The sequence below is a fragment of the Aptenodytes patagonicus genome, chromosome 9 (genome assembly GCF_965638725.1).
Source record: "Aptenodytes patagonicus chromosome 9, bAptPat1.pri.cur, whole genome shotgun sequence".
Taxonomy (NCBI): Eukaryota; Metazoa; Chordata; class Aves; order Sphenisciformes; family Spheniscidae; genus Aptenodytes; species Aptenodytes patagonicus.
Genome location: NC_134957.1, coordinates 1,013,744 through 1,026,807, shown reverse-complemented (window position 1 = coordinate 1,026,807; position 13,064 = coordinate 1,013,744). Strand labels below are relative to the sequence as shown.

At 41.2% G+C, this 13,064-nt stretch overlaps 1 protein-coding gene and 1 long non-coding RNA gene across 2 annotated transcripts in view; both read right to left on the bottom strand.

Moving 5' to 3' along the window:
• Nucleotides 1-9,505, bottom strand: part of HTR2C (5-hydroxytryptamine receptor 2C) — a 49,866-nt gene extending 40,361 nt beyond the window's left edge. The window contains exon 1 of the mRNA XM_076346863.1: nucleotides 9,058-9,505. Within this exon, the coding sequence (XP_076202978.1) occupies nucleotides 9,058-9,442 (385 nt within the window). The 5' untranslated portion in view covers nucleotides 9,443-9,505. The remainder of the gene's footprint in view (nucleotides 1-9,057) is intronic.
• An 89-nt stretch (nucleotides 9,506-9,594) lies between these two features.
• LOC143164372 (uncharacterized) overlaps nucleotides 9,595-13,064 on the bottom strand; it is a 161,489-nt gene continuing 158,019 nt past the window's right edge. The window contains exon 3 of the long non-coding RNA XR_012996060.1: nucleotides 9,595-9,700. This is a non-coding gene — a long non-coding RNA (uncharacterized LOC143164372). The remainder of the gene's footprint in view (nucleotides 9,701-13,064) is intronic.

Below are 13,064 nucleotides of genomic sequence, written 5' to 3'. Positions count from 1 at the left end.
AAGAGGTGGAGATGACCCTTCTCCAGTTTTATGGGCTGCCCATTTTTGATCTCTTACTCAACTTGATGAGGACTAAAACTTCAAGGGGGCTTAGAAAGGAGTATATGAAGAAGCTACTTCAGCCAAATGAATGTTCCCAGACAACAGGAACAATCAGTACAGATGTTACTGGTGACGTTATTTCATTGAAAACAAAACCAAGTTTAAGCCCCGTGTCTATCAGGGGATAGCTGTGCCCACATAAACACCTTTTGTCACTTAACTGCATCCATGGTTTGACATCAGTTGTACTTCCTCTTCATTCCTGGTCCACCCAATATTCTTATTGTCTTTGGATTGTTGCATGACCTCTTGGAGAGGAAGACAACAACAACAAAAAAATCAAATACCTCAACCCACCTTCATCAAGGGCTAAGCCTTTTTTTTTTTTTTAAAAACAATTTTTTATTTTTCATAGCTACTAAAAGATTGCAACATGCCTTCCAGAAGAGTGTCCAGCAGTTTTTTCTATGAAATTAATTGAGAAAATGAAAGACACAGAAAGAAAGATAAGGCATTCATGCTGATGTCATATAAAGTATTTATCTCAGTGGAGAGTATTGCACTACAGTCATACACAACCTGTCTGTTGAGAAAGATCTGGGGATGGGGCTACTCCTTGGATGAACAAGTGGAATTTCATCAGTTAGGAAAAAAAAAAAAGTCCAAGTGACTGTATCCAGCTCATATTGGTGCCATTCTGCAAATATCAAATTTGATTTCTCATCTCTCATAAAAAAAGAATACAAAAACCTTGAGGAGATTTTCAGACAAGACATCAATAAAAAGACACATCAAAATAATGAGAAAGAATAACAAAAGGCTAGAATAAGTTAAATTCCTGTGACAATTTTTAAAAACAATTCTGCCTTAATAAAAGTAGCAAGATGACTCTTTAGTACCATGGAGCACTATGGTCTTTATTTCAAAGTGCTTTGCACTGCTCAGATGATGACATTTTCCCCACTAGTCTGGCTTCCAGCCTTTACTGTGCAAAGTCCCACATTAAAAATGTAACAAAAAAATAAAATAAACAAGATAAAAAGCCAAAAACAAGGTACAGATAATCTCAGATGAGATCAGAAATGAAATTAAGAAGAACTTTGTGTGTATGGAGCAAAGCCAGCTTTCAATATAACTATTAAAAGCTAAAGGCTCCTACTCAAAGTGTTTTGGAAGAGGTTGATGCTAATACAAGTGACCAAATTTAATCACTGCTGAGAAAGGGCATGTAGCATCACTCCCTCCTCTTGCCAGGTATCTTCAACCTCGCCAGTCCTGAGCTCCTGTGCTGATTTCAGCTCTTCAGCCTTTGACTCTCACTTGACCAGAAGCCATCAGTTTTCTACCAACGCAAGCTAAAGCTTCGTAGGGTCCTAATGAGATTTCCAAACATGATCAAGCAGAGTGTCATCACAGGGTGCAACATTTTCAGGGTCTCTGGAAAATCCTGCAAGTTAACATTTAGCTGCCTCAAAATATTTTACAACCAGGGTCCCGTATTCAACAGGATACAGAGAGTATCCAAGAGGCTATTTAGTATTTCCGCCCCCGCCCCCCAAGCACAATTTAAACCTTGGGTAGCAGAAAAGAAGCTTTTACATGGATTCAGGGCACACCATACAGAGCTTTCTTTCCCAACAACAACAGAGATATGCCACAACTTAATCCCATTTGTCACATTACGTAAACAGGCAGTTGTTCACATGGAGAAAATTCAGTAGCAGGAGACTCAATATCTGAATTAGTTTTCTATGTATTTAATAATCTGGAAAGAGGGTGAACAATCAGGTAGCGTGTTTTTAGATTTCACAGAATTATTTAGGTTAGCTGAGGTTACAAGAAAGCTGTGGGGACTTCAAAAGAGAATACATGCTGCTGGATGAGCACCGAGCATAGCAGCCAATGGATTTCACTGATGGCAAAAGATAACAAACTAATACATGATGTTGGATATAAATTTCGTTGCACACATCCCAGGTACAAGGTGTCATTGGAGAGCAAAAAAAACCCATCTGGGTTTGTGACATAGTAGATAGTGCAAGCAGCCTAGGTGTTTCCATTCACTCACACTCTAGCAGAAGAATAAATTGTAGTGGTTACTCAGTACAAACAGAAAGGTCATGCATTTGAAATTAACATGCATGAAAAATAGTTTCTGAAAACAATGCAATTGCCATCTGGAACTTGGTGTAGTCAAGATGCAGCTAAGGCCATGACTTGGCAGGATTTTTAAAATGACTGACCATTTCTAGATACCTGAATATCCTATCACAAAGTGCTGAACAAAACCTTGAGACAGACAGATAACAGGGGATATAATTCTCACAATACAGGGCACAAGTCAAACACCAGCCAATATAGTCTAGGAGGAAGCATCCCCCTTGAGAAGGCTTTTCTGTAACAGTCTGGCACAGGAAAATTCATCAATTTGCTCAGGCCCCTGTTAGAGACAAAATATTAGTCTAGTTGGACCTCTAGTCTGATTTGGTCTTGCAGTTATACTCCAGACTCATTCTCCAGGGTTTTCCATTCATTAAGACCTTAGTCTATATTTTAGGTAACTGCAACCATTTATATTTTGCTATTTCCTTTCTTATTTTCACTGTAGCTGTTGGTAGGCTTAGGGTCCCTGTAACTATGTAGTTTGTTTTTTTCCAGAGATTTTATATAATTCTGAAGGGAAGCGTATCTCACCCAGCACCTCCTCCCATGCCTGCAGCCATCCCCACAGCTCCTGGACCATCTTCAGAGCATCCCTGCCCACAGCAGAGCAGATCCCACTCTCTGAGCATCACCTGCACAAGATATTAGGGTCCGTATTTGGAACAGCAGCATTTGCTTCTGGGGGTCAGAGAACTGAGGCCCATCAACATCCCCCAAAATAATTTCCTTATAAACACACCTGAACAATTTTCTCAGGGCAGAGGTGGATGTTTATAAGGCTCTGGGAGGCTCAGCTGGCACTGGCTCGCACCATGGCTGGGCTGGCAGCCCACGGCTTTTACCCTCACCCCCAGGGTTTTGCTGCAGCCATTTACCTTGTCTTCACTGCTCTTATGCCAGTCTCTGGCTTTTCTTTCTCTTCTCTTTCAGCTGCTCTCTGAGGATCCTGGTTATAAGCCATAAAAAACTTGTTTTTCCTCTGCTCTTTCCCACCATCCCAGCTCATTGATCAGAGGCAACAAACACATACAGGAACCGATACTGCTCCATACTGGCTCATTTTGAGTGAAGGTGGTGTGCCTCTGGCATCATTTGTAAGGGCATTATTTTAACAAGGTGAGATTTCACCTTTCTCCTGACAGTAATCATGTTAATACTTAATATCAATCATATAAATATTTAAAGCCTCACTACAGTATTGAGAGAAGCAATTAGTAAGTATCTGTGTAGCCCTAGGAGGGCCTAAACGCTAAACCTGATAAATATTCATGTTAAAAGAGCTCCTTGAGCTTCCAGTGTGCCAGGAGACACTGCCGGTGCTCTCTGGGGATGAAGCCTTGGTGATACTGTGCTTGTTCTCACTCCTTTTATCAACACGGTGTTTCTGCTCTCCACTGCCATGATGCCAGCCCTGGCTCCAGGCACCACTCTGCCCATCGGCCAGGCTGGGAGGCCTCCAAAAATCCTAGAACATCAAAAAATTTCAGCTGACCCCATTGCTAGCAGAGCTGAGCATGGAGCAGCAGTTACTACTGGCAGTAACACAGGCAGTTAAACCAAGTGGGAGAGGAAAGGGACCCCCTCGGTCCGGCAGCCCAGAACTGGTAGGACAATGCTGCCCCGGCTCAGGGAGGCATCTGGGGTAGCGTGGCACAGGGAGGACAACACCAAAGCAGCACGATGGGTCATGGACAAAATGTTCACTACCAGTTCACAGATTTTGGGTTTACCATTTTTCCAGACAATTGATGGATTTTAAGCACAACTTGTTCTGTTAAAATAATGCAGGGTGATCTCACCAGTTCACTATGTCAGTCATAAGCCAATGACTAGATTATATAATAACTAGCTAAAAACTAAGCCCAGAGTTTGTCAGAAGGGGAAGGCTGTTAATTAATCCAGGTGGACTGACACAGTCACTTACACATATACATGACTGCAGACATTTAACTCACAACCATGAATACACTAAAAGAGTTAAGTAAACTCCCGTATAAGAAACATCACTTCTTATTTAATCTTTTTTTTTTTTCTTTTTTTTTTTTTTGAGAATGAAGGGCCAAAAAACCCCCCTACATTTAACTCCTTGTATCCTTCCCACACAGCATTTGGGCGCAGGTGCCTGTAGCTGGTTGGCAGCAGTAAATACTAACCTGTACCTAGAAAGTCATTACTAGAAATCAGCAGGGAAAAAAATTAAATTTAAAAAAAAAAAAAAGACAGAGCAGATGGCCCCAGCCGTTGAAGGAGCACATTGCTCCTTGCTGCAGCTTCAGAAAATACCCGGCATCATCAAGGTGCCCTGGCACTGCTGAGGAGATCTGCATTACAAACACCCCAGGCACCCTCCATCTGTCCTTTCAGGTATCGACTGTGCCCAGGAACTTATTCAGCAACACCTTGTTCTTGTCTTGCCTGATCAGGTCTCTCTGCAAGATGTTCACTGCTGACAGCAAGTGCCACCCTAGAAAGGCAAATCAGGGTCAGGCAAAATGAGACTGCGGAACAGGCTGTTTGACTGACAGCTCTTTCTGCTCCCCCCCCCTTCCCTCTGCAGGGGGAATAAACAGTGAAGTCTGCTGCAAGTGCTCAGCACATCTCTGTCACCACGTAATAATGATGATAATTATCAATAACAACAGTAATTTGGATGTAAAGCTGCTCCAGCAGTTGGGGCTAATGGATGCTGAATCTAATACCAGCCTTCCTGGAAGCTGCATCGGGCCACCAGCATTACGGTGTTTTTTTGAAACTCAAAGAAAATAGAGAAGCCTGGGCACCTGGAGTCACAGATGAGTGTGCTGGCCCCTTGTTGGCCGCACTCTGGCAACTTGTTAGCAGCTGTGAACCCATTTCATTAGAACAAAGAAAGTTTAATACTTTCTGTAATTTTCACTCAGATCAGCTGATGAGATTCTCTTGCATTCTTTCACTAGTCTTAGAAAACAAAAAGCAACTCTCTCTTTCTTGCCCATAAACACTAGACTCGATGCAAACCCACCACTGCTTGTCCCTAAAATGCTCCAAGGAGAGGAGACAATCTCCATGTGTTGTCAGAAGCTCCATTACGTCCAGAATACCTGATGCCTTACCACACAAGTATTTTTAATTAATCAGAAGTTTCTCCATTGAGATTAAACATGATGTTAATTTCTCATTTACTCTCCCCAATACATGCTTATTAATTAGCATACTAATTTGTTTAGTTCTTTAGGAACTGCATGCCATGGAAAACGTTCTAAGTTGGACTAATCGATGAGTTGCATTTGACAAGACATTTAAGAAAGACTAATTGATAAATATATCAGAGCGCTGACTAATTGGTGAAAAATCCAGCATGATGCATCCTGCCACCCCTTCCTTTGTAATTAGATTCTTGAATTAACTGACAACTTGATTTTTCCTTCTTTTAATTAAGAAAACAAAACCACTGAAAACCAGAAGTCTTTGTGGAGGATGTCTATTCAATTTTCTGGTTATGCTTGAAGTGAAATCTACTTCATCTACTTCATTAGCTGAAAAGTAAGGAAATGAACATACTCTGCAAACTAGAATTTATCATTGGGGCTGAGAGCGCTGATGTGGAAACTTAAAAGCAACTTCACTCTTCTATTTATTATATGTATTTTTTAAGGTTCCTTTCTGATTACATAAATTAAAAGTGACTTGAACAAGCCTGGAAGAGATGTGCTGCATATGTTTCTCCATACAGCATATGGCAGCTTTTGAAACAGCCCAGTATCATAATGTGTAGGCTATATAGAATGCACAGGGTAAAATACAGAGTGAAAATGACTGAACGTTCACAATTACATCTCCAAGCAGTAACGCTCTCCCTGATCGGTCCATGGCCATGAACCCCAGTTACTCTCAGAGGAATTCTCCTGTGTGAATATTTGCCCCCTTAATCACTGATACTGGTTTGTGTGCTACCATGTCAAACAGGATAGAAAACCTACTAAAGCATTTGTATATGTTTGGATTTCTTGACCTCTAGCTCTTAGAAAACAAGATAAAGTCCACTGTCTTACTGGCCACTATGGCATCCAGAGTGCTTGCAGGCTGCTGTAAGAAGAACCATTTTTCCAAAAACTATAGGTCAAAGGAAACTAAGCCAAGAAAGCCCGTGTTACACAAGAGGCCAGATTTTGTCCTCAAAACCAGTGTGTGCAGTGGTGCAGGGATGCTACTTATGACACCACATGAAACAGACTTGGGAACAAGTGATGGATTTCTGGAGGCTGACAGTTATAATAACAGCATTTGTTAATGTTGCAATACTGCCAAGAGCCTTTCCAGCTGCTGTCTCATGTTGCCATAAGAACTGGTCCACCAAGCTGAGTATAATACACAAGAGACCTGCCTCCCCTCCCTGCCAAAGCTAGAAATAGGTATAGGACTCTGAAAAGCTTGATGACTCCAGCACATGTGAAGCTGAGGAAGACACGGCTGTATTTGGTCCAAGTTGTATGTAGCGATGAGTGACAGGTTTAACCTGCTTCTCCTCTTTGCTCTTGCATGCATGTTTTATTTACATGAACCATCAAATGCTGCGGTTGTTGATGTGCCCTGTTAGTCTTATATCCTAAATGATTTTTCTAGATGCCCAGAAAAGGGCATCCGCATGTTATGGTGCATTTAAAGAGGAGCAATACCCTTGACACAACCTCAGCCTTTTTCCTTTAGTCTTCTCTCAGACATACCCAGTCAGCCCAGGCCCTTTAGCTTCTGGGTGTCAAACCAAGTGTTTATTTTCAGGATGAATTAGCAAATAATCACTTGGGAGAGGGGACAGACTTTCTCTACTCCTTCTGGCAGCCTTCTCCCCTTGCTGCTGGAGTGGCACAGCCCTGGCTGCTTCTGCAATTAGTAGCTTAAATAATATAGAGAAGTGATTTCACAGGGGTCCTATTCAAATCAGTCCACAAGTTCCTCTGAATTTTCCCCAAATGGAGCTTTTCCTCCTCCCCTCACAAAGCCTGAAGGCAACACGCCTGCTTTGGTCCAGCCCAGCAAGGGCTACTGAGCTGGCCCAAGGGAGCAGTGCCAGCATACAGCACAGCTCTGGCAGCCTCCTGGCTCCCCTGAAATAACAGCAGCTATTCCCATTTCTCACAGTATTTCCACAAATTTTTCATGCCTGTTCTGAAATTATAACTTTTACCAAAAAATCTATTTAGTGCCATTTGCCTGCGGAGAAATGTTTGGGCCATCAACAGCCAATACTGGTGCTCTGGTAGAAAAGACAAATAATTACAATTCCTCTTCAGGTCAATGATATTTACTTGCCTCTAAATATGCAGCATGGTTTACACCTTTAAACGACCTTAAGTAATCATTTTCTAGGCAGAACAGAAAATCCATTTCCATTACTTTCCAGACTCAGGAAGTATATATGTAGGAAGACCACTTCTATAAATTCACCTTTTTAGAGTCACTGGGTAACCCAGAATTTATGCAAGTGCAGGTCAATCAAATCATTCAGTATTTTATGCTCCCTTTCAAGCTCCAGGGAACTGGAGTAAAATGCTAAAAATAAAATACACATGTTGTAATATGCAGAAGATTTGGAGATGGAACTATTCTGACAGCCCAAAATAAAAAGCTTTATGCATAAGATCCCAATGGCTGGGTCTGTACTTAAATCACATATTGATTTAACTCACTGCAGACAAGTTATATAAGCTTTGAAATTATGTATGCTTGATCAATGTGTTTTAGAAATGAATCTGTCTGACTTAATCATTTAGGCAAGAGAAGTCATATAAATATCCCTACATTTTACTTTCTAGGACAGTAAACCAATTTCTAATCAAATCTGTAAGTAAACAGCATTATTAGTTTCCAAGAAATATCAATATTAAAATACTTTTCAAAGAAAATCTGAAAACAGACTTCAAAAATTATTAAGTGTTATCTATTAAACACACACACACATTATATTGGTACGTGAAGTATACAAACATGATGATCAGAGATATAGAGGCAAACGCAATACCCCTTTTTAATATCCAGGGATGGAGAGTCCTAGCACCACACTGAAAGAAATCGGATTCAAAGTCTTAGACAGATGCGAGAGTTGGATGTGCTTGATATTTTACTCCTTTGAAATGCTAACAGTGATTCTACACTTGAATGCAGGAGCAATGCCCCACTTCAGCACAAACACACCGACCCTAATATGGTAGGGGAGCAATAAATGCTTACACCTATACATGCAGATCTCAGTGTTTTAAAACAGAGGGCATTTTCTCAGGTTAGAGATAGAGAAACTGAGGCACAGAAAGGCAAAATGACCCCCTGAAAGGCACAAGGCAGGCTCAGGTATAAATGCCAAGAGTGAAAGCTTTTATTTGAATGCCAAATCTACTAGACCAAACCTCCTTTCTTAACCACATTATTGCTCAAATCCCACTGATATCAGTGGGAGCTCAAGGACTGATTCTGACCTGGCTTAGAGCTGGGTCAGTCACAAACACACTCCTCAGCTTTCCCCTAAGCTCTTGTGTCCTAGCTAATTTTGGGGCAGTCCAACCAAAAGGTAAAAAGCTGACTTACTGTTGCAGTTTCTCTGGGTGGCCTCGGCAATAAAAAGAAAAAAAACCCAAAAAAACAACAAACGATGCTGACGCCATTCACAGGTCATTCCCAGCAGCATGGAAACAAGCTCTGCTCCCAGCAGAGCATCATCCTCACCCAGGAGAGTGTGAACCTCAGCACAGACCCATGGCCAAGTCCACACTGATACTCCCCAAGCCACCAACGCATGAAAAATTGGGCAAAGCAGATTGTTGCAGCCTTAGGGGATTCCCTGCAAAAGCGTATAGTCAAACAAGGAGGGAAGCCACTTACCATACAGGACTGTAATGAGCGACACAGGCATGACCAGGATACCCACCAGCATGTCTGCCACCGCCAAGGACATCAGGAAGAAGTTTGTGGCATTCTGCAACTTCTTCTCCAAGGACACAGCCATAATTACCAATATGTTCCCCCCAATGGTCAGCAGGATGACAACCAAGATCAGGAGGGCTGGCCAGTTCTTCTCCCTCACGGACATCCGAGAGACTTCGCCCTTCTCAGAGGCATTAAGAGGATCAGATGTAGGCAAACTCTGATTTAGAGTCAAATTGCTGCTTAAGGACCAAGCCATCAGACCACCATGCAAACTAAAATCCAGCGTAACAGACACTGTCGTTAAGCTGAGTAATATTCCAGTGCTACTTAAAGTGCTCATCGTCTGGAACTGGTTTTTCTGTCTCTTAACCGTGCCTCAGAGATGATCCTTTTTCCAAATTGCAGGTCCAAGGCAGATGCCGAACTTCACAAAACCTGAGCCAGAAAATCATTTGATCTTCCATAGTGAAACAAACCTTACAGAAGTTAGCGTGGAGCTCCTCTAGTTTCCTTGGGTGTGGTGGAAGATGACCACTGACCAGCAACCTCAAGGGAAAGGAGACTTTGCAATCTCCACCTGGTTTCCAGGTCCACCATTCTGAAAAGGAAAGAAAAAGTATATTCTTCGCTGAAATCACAGTATACAAAGCACCTTCTTTATCCCCATGCAAATGACATTCTTATTCTCTCCCTTCCTGCTGGCTAGGATGTTCTCCAGACTGCAAGTAATTTATCTTATGGGTACAGACTATGCCTACAATTATGGGGGAAGAGAGGGAGAGAATCACATCAGTGTGCTCTGGTTGGTTAAAAGCTGATTATCACTAATTAAATGTTTTGTGAAACCTGCAAAAGCAAGTCTGAAGAGCAAAATATGTTTCAATTGATAGCCACTTCACAGATACTCTGCCGCTGTGTAAAATAGTAATTGCACGAAATTCCAACCAATCCACATAGTGCAGCCAAAGCACGGTGTAAACCACCACCTTAAATAGAAGTGTTTGGATATATTTTGAATATTCTGAGATAAAGTGAAGGTGTTGTAAAAACCCTCAGATGTTAATGATTAACTCTCCTTTAATGATGAAGACTATAGTTTGTTTTTTATTGGGAAATAAATGGTGGATAGGATGCAATATATATTAGGTAACATTATACAATGCTATGCCGTCAAACTCTCAAACAAACAGATAACAAAGAGTTAAGAGATGAGAAAAGACAAACTTCTATAAAAGCTGAGCGGTCATTTCTGCTCTTCTTCATCTGTTTTTGTGCCACTGTGCTTCCGTGCTAATTACCAGCACGCAGCTGGGCCAGTAAACCCAGTCCCCACTGGCCTGCTGTCCAGGACTAGTGCCCAGCACGTGCAAGTATCAGCACCCTCATAACACACGCAGTCAGTAGGATAGATTTCCTCAGAGTATCTCACATGATTTATGTTTCTTCACAAATTAGTTGATAGTGAGGGCAAGTCAGATTACGTCCCCTGACCGCTCATGTAATACAGGCCAGAAAGCATCACGCTGCTGCCTCTGAAGGAGTCCATTAGCCTCATGCATTGACCTAATTCAGCAAATTAAACATACTCTTAACTTCAGGCACATGCCTACACCTGCTGAGGCTAAGGGCATGTATTCCCAATCCTGGCTTAATCACATCCTCAGGAACTCAGTTGTTTTGACTGCCAATCCTGTACAACTGATTAAAACACCAGCTTTGCTTTGCATTTCCATTGCATCAGAGTCAAGATCCTAACAACCATGTACAGCATGGGACTAAAAGCACAGAAGAAGAGCAGTTAGTAGAACAACAAAAAACCACACACACTGTATGGAAGTCGACCAGTAAGTAGAATAAAATCAATAGTATGCAACTTATGTTGAGCATATCCTCGACTTTTTGTGTAGTCCACAGGAAAAAAAAACTGTTCTATCACTGTTAAATAAATAACTAAATAAAAGCCAGATTTTAGCCCTTGAATACACTGTGGCACACATGTGACACAGCAATTTGCTACCCAGGGATCAAAAGCTAAGTGTAATTCATGGGATTACATTAGATTTTATGTACAATAAGAAGCGCTCAGAGTCCTATAATAAAATGTTTAACATTCATGGAGGTTTTGGAAACTTACTAATGGGCTTTGTGCACAAAAACATTTCTTAAATGAGCAGTGCATACAATGAACCCAGATTTGCTTCTGCATTATAGTTAATTACTCCCAAAGGGTCTCTAAACCTCATATTTAGGAAGAAGTTTTGCACTATGTGCACAGAAAATAATTTTGCAGCTGCACATGCAGATGAATTAGCAAGTAGTCACTGGACCATTTATTTTTCCAATTTAGCTGGTCTAAAAAAAGTCTCTAGAAAGTTTCAAAATACTTCAGAGTTTTTGGGTTTTGTTTTGGTTTTTTTTTCAAAACACAGCTTTTACTTTAAAGCTGTGAACAAAATTAACCATTTTGCCAAATCACCGTTCCACAGTGAAGGAGGCACTAGGCAGCTTTGTGGCACTTGAGCTTCGCTGTGCAGGACATCCCCATTAAAGCCAGTGGGAATTTCTGGGTCTCCAGAAACTCTCTCTTTTTGGCTCCGTGACTCTTGGGCACTCCTGCTCATGCCACAATAATACTTTGGCAGGATGAGCAGAAAGTTCATGCCCAAACATGAGGACATAGTCAGACAGCAGGACGCCCAGCCTTGGTCTTACTTCTTCCCAAGTCTGAGCTCTTGGAGGTTTTGGAGAAGGTGACGCTACCACTACTCTCGCAATAGATGTGAATGAGCTTGACGTTCCTGGCAGGTGCTAGTTGGGGTTACCAAAGGAACACGGGCAGGGAGATGCCTCAACTCTGGATCATAAAAAAACCAAAAACCAACCCAACTGCAAGATAAGATTTCTGAGTTAAAAATGTCTGATATTGTAACTGCTCAGGACTGAATTCTGAAATGGTAAGTAGGGTCATTCTCTCTTGCATTTCACAAATGTATTTGCAGTAACATTTTCTTACATGAATGATGTTGCATCAGAGCATGGAGTTAAAAAAATCAGTAGGCAGAATTATCACTTGCTTATTCATCAGTTTTATTATTAAAAATAAAATGTATGTTATTTGGCTACTAATGTACTGCAAAGCATGAGGTTCCAAAATTATACTAGTCACCAAAACCAATTTCCTTGGAATTAAATTATTCACAGGAGGAAAAAAAAAAAAAAAAATCTGTTTTGCCAGGAAGGTCTAAGAAAGGGAGACTTCAAAATTCATTTTCTTGTTCTAAATGAGAACTTTTCACACACACACAAAGACTTTGAGCAAAATGCTTTCTACACAAAGTAAATTCTGCAAATGTGGTATACACTAACTTCTCAGCAAGAAAATTACATTTTCTAAAATCTAACAGATTTCTCAGTAATCCTCCCCCCACACTCCTGTCAGTAGTTAAAAATGCACATGTTCTACATGCAAGAGTAAAATTATGCTATGATATTGAGAAACTAAATTTTTTTAATTAGAACTATAATGGTAAAAATGAATCTCAGACTCCAAATTCCATCTTTGCTATTAGAAGAAATTATGATTTCTTTTAAAACTTGGCCCATTCACCTGTCTATTACTTGGAGTGACTCATGACGACAACCATTACTATTTTTGTGCCAATACAGAACTAGGAAGAGAAAAGGAAATCGGAGAGACACCTAAAAAAGCATCTTCCAGATGCACTTACGGAAATGCAATACCTGAAATAACAGGGTACATATGTAGGAGAGATGTGTAGAAAAAAGCAATGATACTGGCAGGAGCTCTGCCTTACCCTATAGCCCCCAAATTACTGGTTTAGATGGATCGAAGATTTTGGCACTGCTCTGTATGTCACCTTGTCCCTGATGGTGTCCAGAAAGAAGTAGGCAGCCCTCATTCTCGCTGCCACCGACAGCCACACCTGGGTGCAACCAGGTCC